A 15,207-nucleotide genomic window follows, 5' to 3' on the forward strand; every position below is an offset into this window, starting at 1 on the left:
AGCAGCCAAGTTTGGCCATAGAGTACAAAATGAAGCAGGGCAAAGGCTAAGGGAGTTTTGTCAAGAGAACACACTGTCATATCAAACACCCTTTTCCAACAAGACAAAAGACTACTCTACACATGGACATGACCAGATGATCAACAGTGAAATCAACTGCAAAGAATATAATCAATATGAAGATGGAGAAGCTCTATAAAGTCAACAACAACAACAAAAAGACCAGGAATTGACTGTGGCTCAGATCATGAGCTCCTTATTACAAAATTCAGGATTAAACTGAAGAAAGTAGGGAAAACCATTAGGCCATTCAGGTATGATCTAAATCAAATCTCTTATGATTATACAGTGGAGATGATAAATAGATTCAAGGGATTAGATCTGGAGGACAGAGTGCCTGAAGGACTGTGGGTGGAGGTTCATAACGCCGTACAGGAGGTGGTGACCAAAACCAGTCAGAAGAAAGAGAAATGCAAGAAGGCAAAGCGGCAGTCTGAGGAGACCTTACACATAGCTGAGGAAAGAAGAGACACAAAAGATAAAAGAGAAAGGGAAATACTCCCTCAACTGAATGCAGAATTCCAGAGAATAACAAGAAGAGACAAAACCTTCCTAAGTGAAAAGTGCAAAAAACAGAGGAAAACAATAGAATGGGAAAGACTTAGAGATCTCTCCAAGAAAATTGGAGATACCAAGAGAACATTTCATGCAAAGATGGGCTCAATAAAGGACAGAAATGACAAGGAACTGACAGAAGCAGAGAGATTAAGAAGAGGTGGCAAGAACAGACAGAAGAACTGTACAGAAAAGGTCTTAACAACCCAGATAACCACAATGGTGTGGTTACTCACCTAGAGCCAGACATCCTGGAATGTGAAGTCAAGTGGGCCTTAGGAAGCATCACTACAAAGCTAGTGGAGGTGATGGAATTCCTAAAAGATGATGCTATTAAAATGTCACACTCAGTATGCTAGCAAATTTGGAAAACACAGCAGTGGCCACAGGACTGGAAAAGGTCAGCTTTCATTCCAATCCCCAAAAAAGGCAATGCCAAAGAATGTTTGAACTACTGTACAATTGCACTCATTTCACAGGCTAGCAAGGTAATGCTCAAAATCCTTCAAGCTATGGTTCCATAGTACATGAACCAAGAACTTCCAGATAAACAAGCTGGGTTTAGAAAAGGCAGAGGAACCAGAGCTCAAGCAGCCAACATCCATCGGATCACAGAGAAACCAAGGGAGTTCCAGAAAAACACCTACTTCTGCTTCACTGACTACATGAAAGCCTTTGACTATGTGGATCACAACAAACTGCGGAAACTTCTTAAAGAGATGGGAATACCAGACCACCTTATCTGTCTCCTGAGAAACTTACATGCAGGTCAAGAAGCAACAGTTAGAACCAGACATGGAACAATGGACTGGTTCAAAATTGGCACAGGAGTACAACAAGGCTGTATATTGTCACCTTGTTTATTTAACTTATATGCATAGTTTATCATTCAAAATGCCAGACTGGATGAATCACAAGCTGGAATCAAGATCGCCCAGGAGAAATATCAACAACCTTATATATGCATACGACACCACTCTAATGGCAGAAAGTGAAGTGGAACTAAAGAGTCTCTTGATGAAGGTGAAAAAGGAGAGTAAAAAACTGGCTTAAAACTCAATATTCAAAAAACAAAGGTCACAGCATCTGGTACCACAACTTCATGGCAAGCAGAGGGGGGGAAAAGTGGAAATTGTGACAGATTTTATTTTCTTGGGCTCCAAAACCACTGTGGACACTGACTGTAGCCATGAAATTAAAAGATGCTTGCTCCTGAGAAGAAAAGCTATGATAAACCTAGAGAGCATATTAAAAAGCACAGACTTTACTGACAAAGGTCCCTATAGTCAAAGCTATGGTTTTTCCAATAGTCATGTATGGATGTGAGAGTTGGACCCTAAAGAAGGCTGAGTGCCAGAGAATTGATGCTTTCGAACTGTGGTGCTGAAGAAGACTCTTGAGAACCCCTTGGATTGCAAGGAGATCAAACCAGTCAGTCCTAAAGGAAATCAGTCCTGAATATTCACTGGAAGAACTGATGCTGAAGCTGAAGCTCCAGTATTTTGGCCACTTGATGCAAAGAGCTGGTTCACTGGAAAAGACCCTGATGCTGGGAAAGACTGAGGGCAAGAGGAGAAGGTGGCAACAGAGGATGAGATGGCTGGATGGCATCACTGACTCAATGGACATGAGTTTGAGCAATTCCGGTAGATAGTGAAGGAGAGGGATGCCTGGTGTGCTGCAGTCCATGGGGTCACAAAGAATTGGACATGACTTAGTGACTGAACAACAACAATGTGAATCTTATTAATATTCATCACAAAATAAGTAAGGTGGGAAGTCATAACTGGTATCCCCACAGGAACCAGAAACCTTGAGAGGTGACACAACCTCAAAATGAGGGTTCTCAGGACATAAAATTTCAGAATGCTGCAAGCTGAGGGGACAAGAAAGAGAAAATGTCTTATCTAGGCCTTGTTTTTCAGTGGAGAAGAAAAACAGTGGTTGTCTTAAGAATTTGTAACCACAAATCTGTTCTCATACAGATTTGGGTAAACATTCACACTATCAGTATTGTCCACCAAATCCTCAGGCAAAAATTTTGTCTAAAAGGGTACTGGGTTTGCAGGGGTCTCAAAAGCACATATCAACATGCAAATTCCAGAGGAACCAATTCAAACCAAGGCCTCAAAGATGTCCTGCATAAAGTTCTAAGTTGTACAAGGCCACAGGAATAAAGGAAAAGAACTTACAGAAATAAACCACCAAGAGCAGGACGCAGATCGGCAAATGGAGAAGAATAATGAATGCATAACTAAGTACAAGAGACTATCAAAAATGATCAGGCGCTCTAGACAGGAAACGCAGAAAGGTGGTATAAAAGTGAACCCCAAACAACAAAATAAATGGCAACGGGACCATACCTATCAATAATTACCTTAAATGTAAATGGGTTGAATGCCCCAACCAAAAGACAAAGGCTGGCTGAATGGATACAAAAGCAAGACCCCTATATATGCTGTCTACAAGAGACCCACCTCAAAGCAAGGGACACATACAGACTAAAAGTGAAGGGCTGGAAAAAAATATTCCACGCAAACGGAGACCAAAAGAAAGCAGGAGTCGCAATACTCATATCAGATAAAATAGACTTTCAAACTAAGTCTGTGAAAAGAGACAAAGATGGACACTACATAATGATCAAAGGATCAATCCAAGAAGAAGATATAACAATTATAAATATATATGCACCCAACATAGGAGCACCGCAATATGTAAGGCAAACGCTAACGAGTATGAAAGAGGAAATTAATAGTAACACAATAATAGTAGGAGACTTTAATACCCCACTCACAACTATGGATAGATCAACTAAACAGAAAATGAACAAGGAAACACAAACTTTAACGGACACAATGGACCAGCTAGACCTAATTGACATCTATAGGACGTTTCACCCCAAAACAATCAACTTCACCTTTTTCTCAAGTGCACACGGAACCTTCTCCAGAATAGATCACATCCTGGGCCATAAATCTAGTCTTGGTAAATTCAAAAAGATTGAAATCATTCCAGTCATCTTTTCTGACCACAGTGCAGTAAGATTAGATCTCAATTACAGGAAAAAAATTATTAAAAATTCAAACATATGGAGGCTAAACAACACGCTTCTGAATAACCAACAAATCATAGAAGAAATCAAAAAAGAAATCAAAATATGCATAGAAATGAATGAAAATGATAACACAACAACCCAAAACCTATGGGACACTGTAAAAGCAGTGCTAAGGGGAAGATTCATAGCATTACAGGCCTACCTCAAGAAACAAGAAAAAAGTCAAATAAATAACCTAACTCTACACCTAAAGCAACTAGAGGAAGAAGAAATGAAGAACCCCAGGGTTAGTAGAAGGAAAGAAATCTTAAAAATTAGGGCAGAAATAAATGCAAAAGAAACTAAAGAGACCATAGCAAAAATTAACAAAGCTAAAAGCTGGTTTTTTGAAAAAATTAACAAAATTGACAAACCATTAGCAAGACTCATTAAGAAACAAAGGGAGAAGAACCAAATTAACAAAATTAGAAATGAAAATGGAGAGATCACAACAGACAACACTGAAATACAAAGGATCATAAGAGACTACTACCAGCAGCTCTATGCCAATAAAATGGACAACTTGGAAGAAATGGACAAGTTCTTAGAGAAGTATAACTTTCCAAAACTGAACCAGGAAGAAATAGAAGATCTTAACAGACCCATCACAAGCAAGGAAATCGAAACTGTAATCAGAAATCTTCCAGCAAACAAAAGCCCAGGATCAGATGGCTTCACAGCTGAATTCTACCAAAAATTTAGAGAAGAGCTAACACCTATCTTACTCAAACTCTTCCAGAAAATTGCAGAAGAAGGTAGACTTCCAAACTCATTCTATGAGGCCACCATCACCCTAATTCCAAAACCAGACAAAGATGCCACAAAAAAAGAAAACTACAGGCCAATATCACTGATGAACATAGATGCAAAAATCCTTAACAAAATTCTAGCAAACAGAATCCAACAACATATTAAAAAAATCATTCATCATGACCAAGTGGGCTTTATCCCAGGAATGCAAGGATTCTTTAATATCCGCAAATCAATCAATGTAATACACCACATTAACAAATTGAAAGATAAAAACCATATGATTATCTCAATAGATGCAGAAAAAGCCTTTGACAAAATTCAACATCCATTTATGATTAAAACTCTCCAGAAAGCAGGAATAGAAGGAACATACCTCAACATAATAAAAGCTATATATGACAAACCCACAGCAAGCATCACCCTCAATGGTGAAAAACTGAAAGCATTTCCCCTGAAATCAGGAACAAGACAAGGGTGCCCACTCTCACCACTACTATTCAACATAGTTTTGGAAGTTTTGGCCACAGCAATCAGGGCAGAAAAAGAAGTAAAAGGAATCCAGATAGGAAAAGAAGAAGTGAAACTCTCGCTGTTTGCAGATGACATGATCCTCTACATAGAAAACCCTAAAGACTCTACCAGAAAATTACTAGAGCTAATCAACGAATACAGTCAAGTTGCAGGATATAAAATTAACACACAGAAATCTCTTGCATTCCTATACACTAACAATGAGAAAACAGAAAGAGAAATTAAGGAAACAATACCATTCACCATTGCAACAAAAAGAATAAAATACTTAGGAATATATCTACCTAAAGAAACAAAAGACCTATACATAGAAAACTATAAAACACTGATGAAAGAAATCAAAGAGGACACAAGCAGATGGAGAAATATACCGTGTTCATGGATTGGAAGAATCAATATTGTCAAAATGGCTATACTACCCAAAGTAATCTATAGATTCAATGCAATCCCTATCAAACTACCAACAGTATTTTTCACAGAACTAGAACAAATAATTTCACAATTTGTATGGAAATACAAAAAACCTCGAATAGCCAAAGTAATCCTGAGAAAGAAGAATGGAACTGGAGGAATCAATCTGCCTGACTTCAGACTCTACTACAAAGCCACAGTCATCAAGACAGTATGGTACTGGCACAAAGACAGAAATATAGATCAATGGAACAGAATAGAAAGCCCAGAGATAAATCCACGAACCTATGGTCACCTTATCTTCGACAAAGGAGGCAAGGATATACAATGGAAAAAAGATAACCTCTTTAACAAGTGGTGCTGGGAAAACTGGTCAACCACCTGTAAAAGAATGAAACTAGAACACTTTCTAACACCATACACAAAAATAAACTCAAAATGGATTAAAGATCTAAATGTAAGACCAGAAACTATAAGACTCCTAGAGGAGAACATAGGCAAAACACTCTCCGACATAAATCACAGCAGGATCCTCTATGACCCACATCCCAGAATTTCAGAAATAAAAGCAAAAATAAACAAATGGGACCTAATGAAACTTAAAAGCTTTTGCACAACAAAGGAAACTATAAGCAAGGTGAAAAGACAGCCCTCAGATTGGGAGAAAATAATAGCAAACGAAGCAACAGACAAAGGATTAATCTCAAAAATATACAAGCAACTCCTCCAGCTCAACTCCAGAAAAATAAATGACCCAATCAAAAAATGGGCCAAAGAACTCAACAGACATTTCTCCAAGGAAGACATACAGATGGCTAACAAACACATGAAAAGATGCTCAACATCACTCATTATCAGAGAAATGCAAATCAAAACCACAATGAGGTACCATTATACGCCAGTCAGGATGGCTGCTATCCAAAAGTCTACAAGCAATAAATGCTGGAGAGGGTGTGGAGAAAAGGGAACCCTCTTACACTGTTGGTGGGAATGCAAATTAGTACAGCCACTATGGAAAACAGTGTGGAGATTTCTTAAAAAGCTGGAAATAGAACTGCCATATGACCCAGCAATCCCACTTCTGGGCATACACACCAAGGAAACCAGATCTGAAAGAGACACGTGCACCCCAATGTTCATCGCAGCACTGTTTACAATAGCCAGGACATGGAAGCAACCTAGATGCCCATCAGCAGACGAGTGCATGAGGAAGCTGTGGTACATATACACCATGGAATATTACTCAGCCATTAAAAAGAATTCATTTGTATCAGTTCTAATGAGATGGATGAAACTGGAGCCCATTATACAGAGTGAAGTAAGCCAGAAAGATAAAGACCATTACAGTATACTAACACATATATATGGACTTTAGAAAGATGGTAACGATAACCCTATATGCAAAACAGAAAAAGAGACTCAGATGTATGGAACAGACTTGTGGACTCTGGGAGAAGGCGAGGGTGGGATGTTTCAGGAGAACAGCATTGAAACATGTATATTATCTAGGGTGAAACAGATCGCCGGCCTTGGTTGGGTGCATGAGACAAGTGCTCGGGCCTGGTGCACTGGGAAGACCCAGAGGGATTGGGTGGAGAGGGAGGTGGGAGGGGGGACCGGGATGGGGAGTACATGTGAATCCATGGCTGATTCATGTCAGTGTGTAACAAAAACTACTGTAATGATGTAAAGTAATTAGCCTCCAACTAATAAAAATTAAAAAAAAAAAAAATGATCAGGCCTAGTTGAAAAAAAAGTTAATGGGCCCTGAGAAAGTAAAAATAAAAAAGTTAGATCTATGGAGACGATAATACTCTCAAAATGAATGATGTCACAATCACAATGTTAAGTAAAATAAAACAAGTCATGGACTACTTATAAGCTGACTCCATCTATACAACAATATGGAAAAACTAAAAAGAAATTTTAAAATATATGCAGCCATGTATTGATAGTAAGTTTATCTTTAAAAATTCAGAATAATAACTACAAAATGCAAGACAGTGAGTCCTTTACTAGAAGGTAGAAGAACAGAACTATGAACAGGGAAGGGCAACTGAGGGGCAAAGCTTAAAGGTCACAGTCATTGTATAAGTTAGATTGAAGGCATGAAGCTGTTAACTTTATTACTACTTAAAACTTTAAACATTAGCCTTAAAACTTTAAACAGTCCTGTACTCTTTTTATGCATGAAATACTCATAAACTATTTAAAAAATAAAAAAGTAAAAAGAAAGCTAATGGTTGGACTTAGGAACTTGAAAAGCTTTTAAGTAAATGAATTTTTAGACATGCTCATTTCATATACTAGATTGCAATAACTACTGTTGAAATATTGTAGTTCAGCAGAATGCTGCTAAATATTTGGCCAAAGAGAGAAGGGAAGTAGGATCTATGATTCGGAAGTAAGGTGACATGACTATTCCTGGATAAAGGTGTATGAGGAAGGTAATCATTAGAAGCAGTGTTTTGCAAAGCTGGAAAAGCATTTACTAGTGATCAACAGCATGTAGAAGTGTGACAGAAAATGCTCATTAATAGCTTCAGACCTGATCACAACTTTAATTCTTCCCCTTCAGAAAGTTTTCAGCTGAGTTCAATGAAAGACTGGTCTAAGAAACTGGTACTAAAGAGAAGCTAATGGGAAAATAGTATATTTTCAAGCAATACTGCCTTATAAGCCAATGTGATTAAGTCACTTATATTCTGTTAAGCATAGGATACCAGTCTACACCTTTTAGAAGTTATTTGAAGGAAATACTGTCATGCAAATTCAAGCAATGAGAATATCGTTGCTACTTACCCATTTGGAATACAATTTTGTCTCAACTCTTGGCACAAAATTGACAGCCTTAATCATGACATCATAAACATTTAGAAAGATGTCTACATAATCATTGAAATCAGGTTCAAACTTAATGGTGTCGTTATCAAGAATCAGCCTCATGACAAAACCTGGATGTTCAAAGGCTCTAATAGAATCCTGCAACAAAGAAACTATATAAAATATACATATTATAAAGTATCCATAAATATGCATATCAACTGTGAGAGACTAAGGATGGCACTGGTCCAAGTTAGAATACACCCTTCCTCTCATGACCTAGACAGTTAACCCAAGCAGGAGCTGAACCAAAAAAGATAAGAGCCATTCCCAGCTAGACCTGTTGGCATCTACTATAGGGTCAAGATGCCAGAAAAAAGAAGATGTGTATAGCAGTGGGGCTCTAGAATCATGTAAGAAGGAGCCCAAGAGGAGGATATTCAAATTCCAGACTGCTCACCCTGTTTCAGGACCTTCTTACAGAAAGAAAAGAGTTGTTTGAAGAAACCTTCCCCAGTCATCACGACCCAAACTTCCCAATGATGGGAATCTTCACTAATTCCCATTAACCTCACTAATATAATAGTAATAACAATAGCAATAATAATAATATATTCTAAAACAGGTAAGTGTGATAGGTCTAAATATATACTTTCTGATCTCTCACTGGTAAAAGTTACAATTATCCACTCTGAAGGAACTGAGAATAAGTTGGTAAGTGAATACTGGTATGACTGGATCTTACTTACTGGGGGTTGTGCAATTAAGTCTGTGAAATCTTGCATGGAAACCAAAGCGAGCTCCTGCAGCTGCAAAGTCATAAGTGTAGCAGCGCAGTTGAAAAAAGATTCCATTTTGGCACTGCTCTCACCAGTTGGCAATAGTTTTTTTTTATTACCTTGGTAATAAATATTCTGCACTTCTGGAAACCACCTTCAAAGAACAAAAGACTTTAAAAAGTTAATACTTTCAGTGAATTACTTCTCTTACATTAACAGTAACTTCTGAACATCCACAGGTCTTCATAGAGAGGTATATTGCCAAGTGACATTATCCACTTTCTGAAATGTAAGTGCTAGCATATTTCATCCCTCCTAAGAAATTTTAATCATAGACAATGGAAAATGGCTCAATGACATGATGCTGTGATAAAAACATAACTTGAACTCCATGTATGACACTCTTTGGATATTATAAAAATTATCTTTACTGGATATTACAAGGCATGCCTCCCATGGATTTGTCAATTTAAAGCTAAAATGTGAGTAACATTAAATCAAGGGAGGCCTTTTTTGGTTCAACCCACTTGGTATTTTATGCTATTCTATTTCACAATGTTAGTTGAAAACAAGATACAAAACAACCAAATCAATACGTTCTTTTCTTATCCTTCTTAATGAGAAATTCTAAAAGAGTGACTGATTTAAAACAAGTTTCAAATATATATGCATCCATGTAATAAAAGGAAAACAATGAATTTCATATTCACAGACACGTTGTGATAAGCCAAGTTTTCAGTTTAGAAAACCACGGTCCAACACTAAAATTAAGGAATATTTGTACCTCGTTTATAAGATAGAATTTTTAAGCAGTCAATATAAGTTCAGGAATTACCTGAATGCTCCAAGAGAGATCAAAGTTTTAAATGTATGTATTTGTCCCTTTAACAAATACGTGTTTTGTGCCTCTGTGCTAGGGACAGTGCGTCGGGAGATATGAAAATATGACATAATCCTTATCTTTTAGAATAAGGAAGGCAACGTGTCATAGCAGAAAAGCAGCTATATTTGAAATAAAAGGATAGAGACATATTTTCTACTTAAGTAATAGAAAAGAGGGCAATTCCACTAAAGAATAGATAAAAATGAAGTGAAGAAGACCTTGAGAAAAGCATCTGAAGTAGAAGATATGAAAAATAGGTGGGAGAGGTAGGGCTAATATATCTAATTATTTTGCTATCCATAACAGAGCCAACAGACTAGAAAATAGGAATAAGTAAGTAGGGGGAAGTATGCAGGACTTTACAGAACTTGGAGTTAAACACAAGAACTTGGGACAGGCTCATGCTCTTGGGAGCTAAACACAAGAACTTGGGACAAGCTTGTGCTCTATGAATAAACAGCATATCCTTCTGCAATGGGGCACGACTGCTAAAGCAACAGGTAAAGAGGATAGGTAGCAAATACTAAGGGGAGAGAGCGAAGCCAGATACAGCAGATACTAAGGTGACAGAGAAGTTTCCAGTAGCTCAGGCAAGAGATGAAGAGAAGTGAAATGTATCTCAACAAAAAAAGAATAGAGATACACTGAATATGGCTGGAGGCAGGCTGGGGATGGTGAGAATGTTGATGATGAGTAAAAGAGATAGAAAAAGTAAAAAACTTATCAACTTGGCCTGGGAATGGTCTAGAAAAAGAATGGCAGGTCTGGAATAAAGAGTAAATACTGTTATGGAAATGTTGAGAATCAGATGCTGACATTTCATTCAGCTGGAGATATACAGCAAAAATTTTATGAGGGACACAGAGCTCAGAAAACATAAGCTCTTAAGACAGCTAAGAGAGAAGAAATCATGAAACTGTTGAGAATATAGAGAAGAAAAATGAAAGCAAATACCTGCACAGCCTCTACGCTTAGAGAAGATAGTAAGATTAAGTAGAGTCAGAAAAAGAGATCAAAAAAGAAATAGACACAGGGGCACAGAACAGAGACAGAGAAGGCGGCAGTGATGACCTCCTGCTGAGTTGAGGCGGAGGATGAGGACGAAGACAAAAGACGACGTGAGGGTTTGGCATAGATGTCATAATTAATCATTTGCTAATTGTTTCTCCACTGTGGCGAGCTGATGTTCTGCCTTTCAGCCATGATAAAACACATTCTGGCTCCCTATTTAAAGTATGGTCAGAGCGTTCTTCCCTCAGAATCAATTACGCAGCATCAAGAGATACAGTTAATCAATCTACATCTTTCAGCAAAATAATTCAATAAAGGCTTATCCTCTACTCTTTTCTTTGATATCCAGTCTACTAAAATTTGCAGTGGAAATGTATTCCTGGGGTAGAACCCCAAAGTTATAGAATAAGTTATATTTATTTTTATTCTGTGCTTATGAGGTCATATCCTTCTCTGCAATTAATTATGAAATTTCATTCTACACTTTTCCTCTATTTTTTATAAGAAATAAATACTAATACTATATAAAAATCAAAAGTTCTTTCAAGTAATATCAAACAAAGAATTTGCTTCTAATGTATTAGTGAAGAAAAAACATAAAGGAAAGATTTAACTGTAAGCTGTTAAAAGATACCTTTCTAAGCACCTTTCAGAAATCATAAAACCAAGGTGGAGTTTCATGTCCCCTGTTATCTTAAATGTGATCCAATTTTAATGTTCTATTTGCAATAACTTAATGACCTCTAACAGAGACAATTTTCCTGTACTGTTTCAGAACATATTATCTGGCACCAGTATCAATAATTATCATATGTGGCTATTGCATTTTGAACAGCCAAATCAAAATGCTGTTTAATTCTCATTTGATAGGTCTAACCTCCCAATACAACTGTAAACTCCTTTAAAGAATACTTTCCCTTATAATCATCTTTAAATTCTGTATCCTCCATCCAAAGTCAAGATGTAATAGGCATATTACCTTGCATGTATTCATAGCAGACTCAAATAAGTATTTGGAGAATGATTAGTTGATGATCATACCCCCCCCCCCACCCGTGTTATCCAACCCTACCCTCAGAGGAGAGGGTAGAAACAAGACATTGAAAAAAAAATCAATTATAACCATCTCAGTTTCTATACTATCTATGCTGCATAGAACATCTGGATAGACATCACAGAGCAAGGCAGTTAAAGACATCATATTTAACTCTCAATCAGAAATGATTACAAACTTGTTAAAATGAGATTTTCTGAAAGCAGTTAAACTATAGTAGCTCAATCATCACATTTTAAAATGTATGTTTTTAGTACATGAAATTTCAAAACTTTACATTTTCAGTAGAGTCTCTTTGGCAGATTCCATGTGTTTCATGACAATTGTCTGAAAAGTTGACAGCTCCAATGCATCCTGACGATTGTGAAATTCTTCTATATCAACTAACCGTAACTTTCTGCAAGAGATGTCAATGAACAGTGATTTATGTATGCGTAGCTTTTTATGGTATTTGATATTTGGTAATTGGTTGTTCCCTTCTCAAAAACCATATTCCTAGGTTTTATCACTAAAATCTGTGTTTCATAAAAATATTCTAGAACATAAAATATTTTAATTTTAAAATAATATAATTAAATTCAACAGGAACACAGTCTGATATTATGAAAGAGTGCTATACAATAGGAGGATGTAATAATTGAAATTTCATGGATAGTTAGACTGACTTTTTCTTCAAACTAGAATAATTATAACAGGAAAAAAGGTAGGAATCAAAGCTTACAAGATCCACTCCTAAAACAAAAACTGTACCCATTCTGAAAAGAGAGCAATCCTGGATATTGGGAAGCCATGAGGTGAGGGAGTTATCACACCTAATTATGACCCAGTGTATAAAAAAATATTTTGAACTTGTGTGGCTTTTATTTTATTTTTCAGAAAACTGTATTTACTTCAGCCAATAGTTTTCAGTTCTGAATACAACACTATGATCCTTGTTACAAACATGCTTCACTCGAGAATTTTCTCTAGCACATTAAAGAGCAATAGTACCTATTAGTATCATTGTTATTCACCTCAACTTAACTACAGATTACTTTCCTAAAGAAATTGCTTTTCAATTTCCACATGATCAAATGTTTTCTATGTTATCTGAAAGGTAGTAAACACTATTAAAACATTACATTTAATTTTTGCTTAAAGACCAATATAAAATGCTGGTTAGTAAATAAAACACGTTTCACATCTATTTGGACTCCTTTCACAAGTGGAAGTCCATCTCCTAGGTTATAATGAGTTCAGAACATGACATCAGTGATATATTATGCACCAAGTCGGTATAGCCGTTGCTGAAGAATCACTGGTAATGCATTATTCTGGACAACTGAGCAGTGCAAAGCAAAGTTTTACATAAAATATTTCTAAAATGTAGCATGACAGCACAAACTAAACATAATCTGCTCTCTTTAGGCTCCTAGCTCAACATGTTCAATGTGACTTTCTGCTTTAAAGCTGCAGCTATAAATCAGGGTGCAGGTGCATGCCACGTGAAGCAGCCCCGAATAAGGGCAGTTGCTAGGGCAGGAGCCCTGGAATCCACTGTACCACTGAGCAACCAGACCAATTTTCCCTGAACTTCCTTGGTGTTTGATTTAGAGACAATTCTAAGCACAGGGCACCCATCTTTTCTGTTTTGAGACTGACAGGCTTTTACAAAAGTTTTATAGAACTTTTCCCATGAAATCCCTGATAACGTCCCCTATTTGGTCAGAAGGCTGAAATGTTAAGAAGACGGGAAAAATACTACCAGACATTGGTCCTACTTTCTCAGGACAATTCCTAAAACAATCTAGGAGTAGAACAATAGCTTTAATCACTGGTGTAAGACTACAGAGTCAGGAAAAAAAAAGATACTCAACAAATAACAGTCCCAAATCACCCAGACTGAACATCAGGTTCTTCTCTGAACTCTTCCTATTCTTTAGCTGCTGCAAGCAAGCAGATGTCAATTTTTGGAGACTCAGCAGTCAGTCATGGGTCCCTCCCATCCTCACACCTGCCACTTGATGCTCATCACAGTCTGAAACCTACCTTGATCCTGGGATCCATCACTGATTTCAGGCAGAAGGGTCTTCAGCAGTCTTGGCCCAACACTCTGCACTTAACATCAAGTCAGTCTCTGACTTTGATTTCTGGTTCTCAAAGCTAATCTCACTTCTCACTGGGCCCAAGTTGCCTCGTCAATGACACTCCAAGTACTCACATTTCTTGCTTGCTCCATGAATTTAGAAACATGGTCTGCTCTTGCCAGTTATCCTCCTTTGTTGCATTCAAAGTAGCACACTCTAGGCAGTGCTCTGCACTTGCTTTCTTCACTTACTAAAACATCCGGGAGACCCTGCCACAGCACACTGATGCTGTCCTCATTTGAATTTCATAGCTGTATTGGAATATTCTGTGACTGTACCATCATTCACCGAACCAGTCTGCTATCAAAGGTGACTCGGCCATTTCCAGGCTTAGCCTCTTAACACCTGGCACAATAAAGAACCCTGAATCTCTATTACTTGCTATATTTTTCAGGTTTTATCTGTAAGCTAATTTCCCAGAAATGAGATCACTGGATTCAAGTGTAAATGAATTCATAATTTTGATAGATATGACCAGATTCCCCTCAAAAGGGTGCCCATTTCTCCAAACTTCACTAACAATGCATGATGTTAATATATTGCAATTTTGTCAATCCAATGGAAAATAGAATGATATCTCAATGTAGTTTTTATTTCAATCTCTTTGCATTTCTCTTATTGTGAGTTAGTTTAAGCACTTTTTTTAAGCACCCTTAATTTAAAGGGTAATCAAGTTGTATCCTCTCTGAGTACTGTACAGTAAATTAATCCATGGTGTTCTAGTAATATTTTATTGGACTCACCTTGGTCAAACCAAAATTTAAAAAATCCACTTTATCTTTTCTTTGATATCCTCTGATTTCTACTGTAGTTTCTATGATAATTTCTATACTAATATATATACTGTATATATGTGTGTCCCCCTACATACACCATTTTTCAAGCAAAAATACCTGGGTGCTATGTAGGTTTTTTACTACATTATAAATACCATTTTTGACATTAAGTGGGTTTTATAAGCCTAAATACTGAATGACATGAATTTGCACATTTTCATCTAGAGAGCATCCCTTTGGGGTCCCACATTCAGGCATTCTAGAGTCATTCCGATGATCTGCATCACCATTCCCAACTCGCCCCTAACTCATGGCGACGCAGAGCGTGTATGCTTAGTCACTCGTTTCTCC

General features: G+C 37.2%; 1 protein-coding gene across 3 annotated transcripts in view; it reads right to left on the minus strand.

The window, feature by feature from the left end:
• Nucleotides 1-15,207, minus strand: part of DNAH7 (dynein axonemal heavy chain 7) — a 258,907-nt gene that overhangs the window by 198,474 nt on the left and 45,226 nt on the right. For all 3 annotated transcript variants that reach the window (XM_070458472.1, XM_070458471.1, XM_070458473.1), the window contains 3 exons: nt 12,232-12,351; nt 8,977-9,160; nt 8,207-8,386 (listed from right to left, as the gene is read on the minus strand). In XM_070458472.1, the coding sequence (XP_070314573.1) occupies nt 8,207-8,386; nt 8,977-9,160; nt 12,232-12,351 (484 nt within the window). The remainder of the gene's footprint in view (nt 1-8,206; nt 8,387-8,976; nt 9,161-12,231; nt 12,352-15,207) is intronic.

This window comes from Odocoileus virginianus, chromosome 30 (assembly GCF_023699985.2).
Source record: "Odocoileus virginianus isolate 20LAN1187 ecotype Illinois chromosome 30, Ovbor_1.2, whole genome shotgun sequence".
In the NCBI taxonomy this organism is placed as follows: domain Eukaryota; kingdom Metazoa; phylum Chordata; class Mammalia; order Artiodactyla; family Cervidae; genus Odocoileus; species Odocoileus virginianus.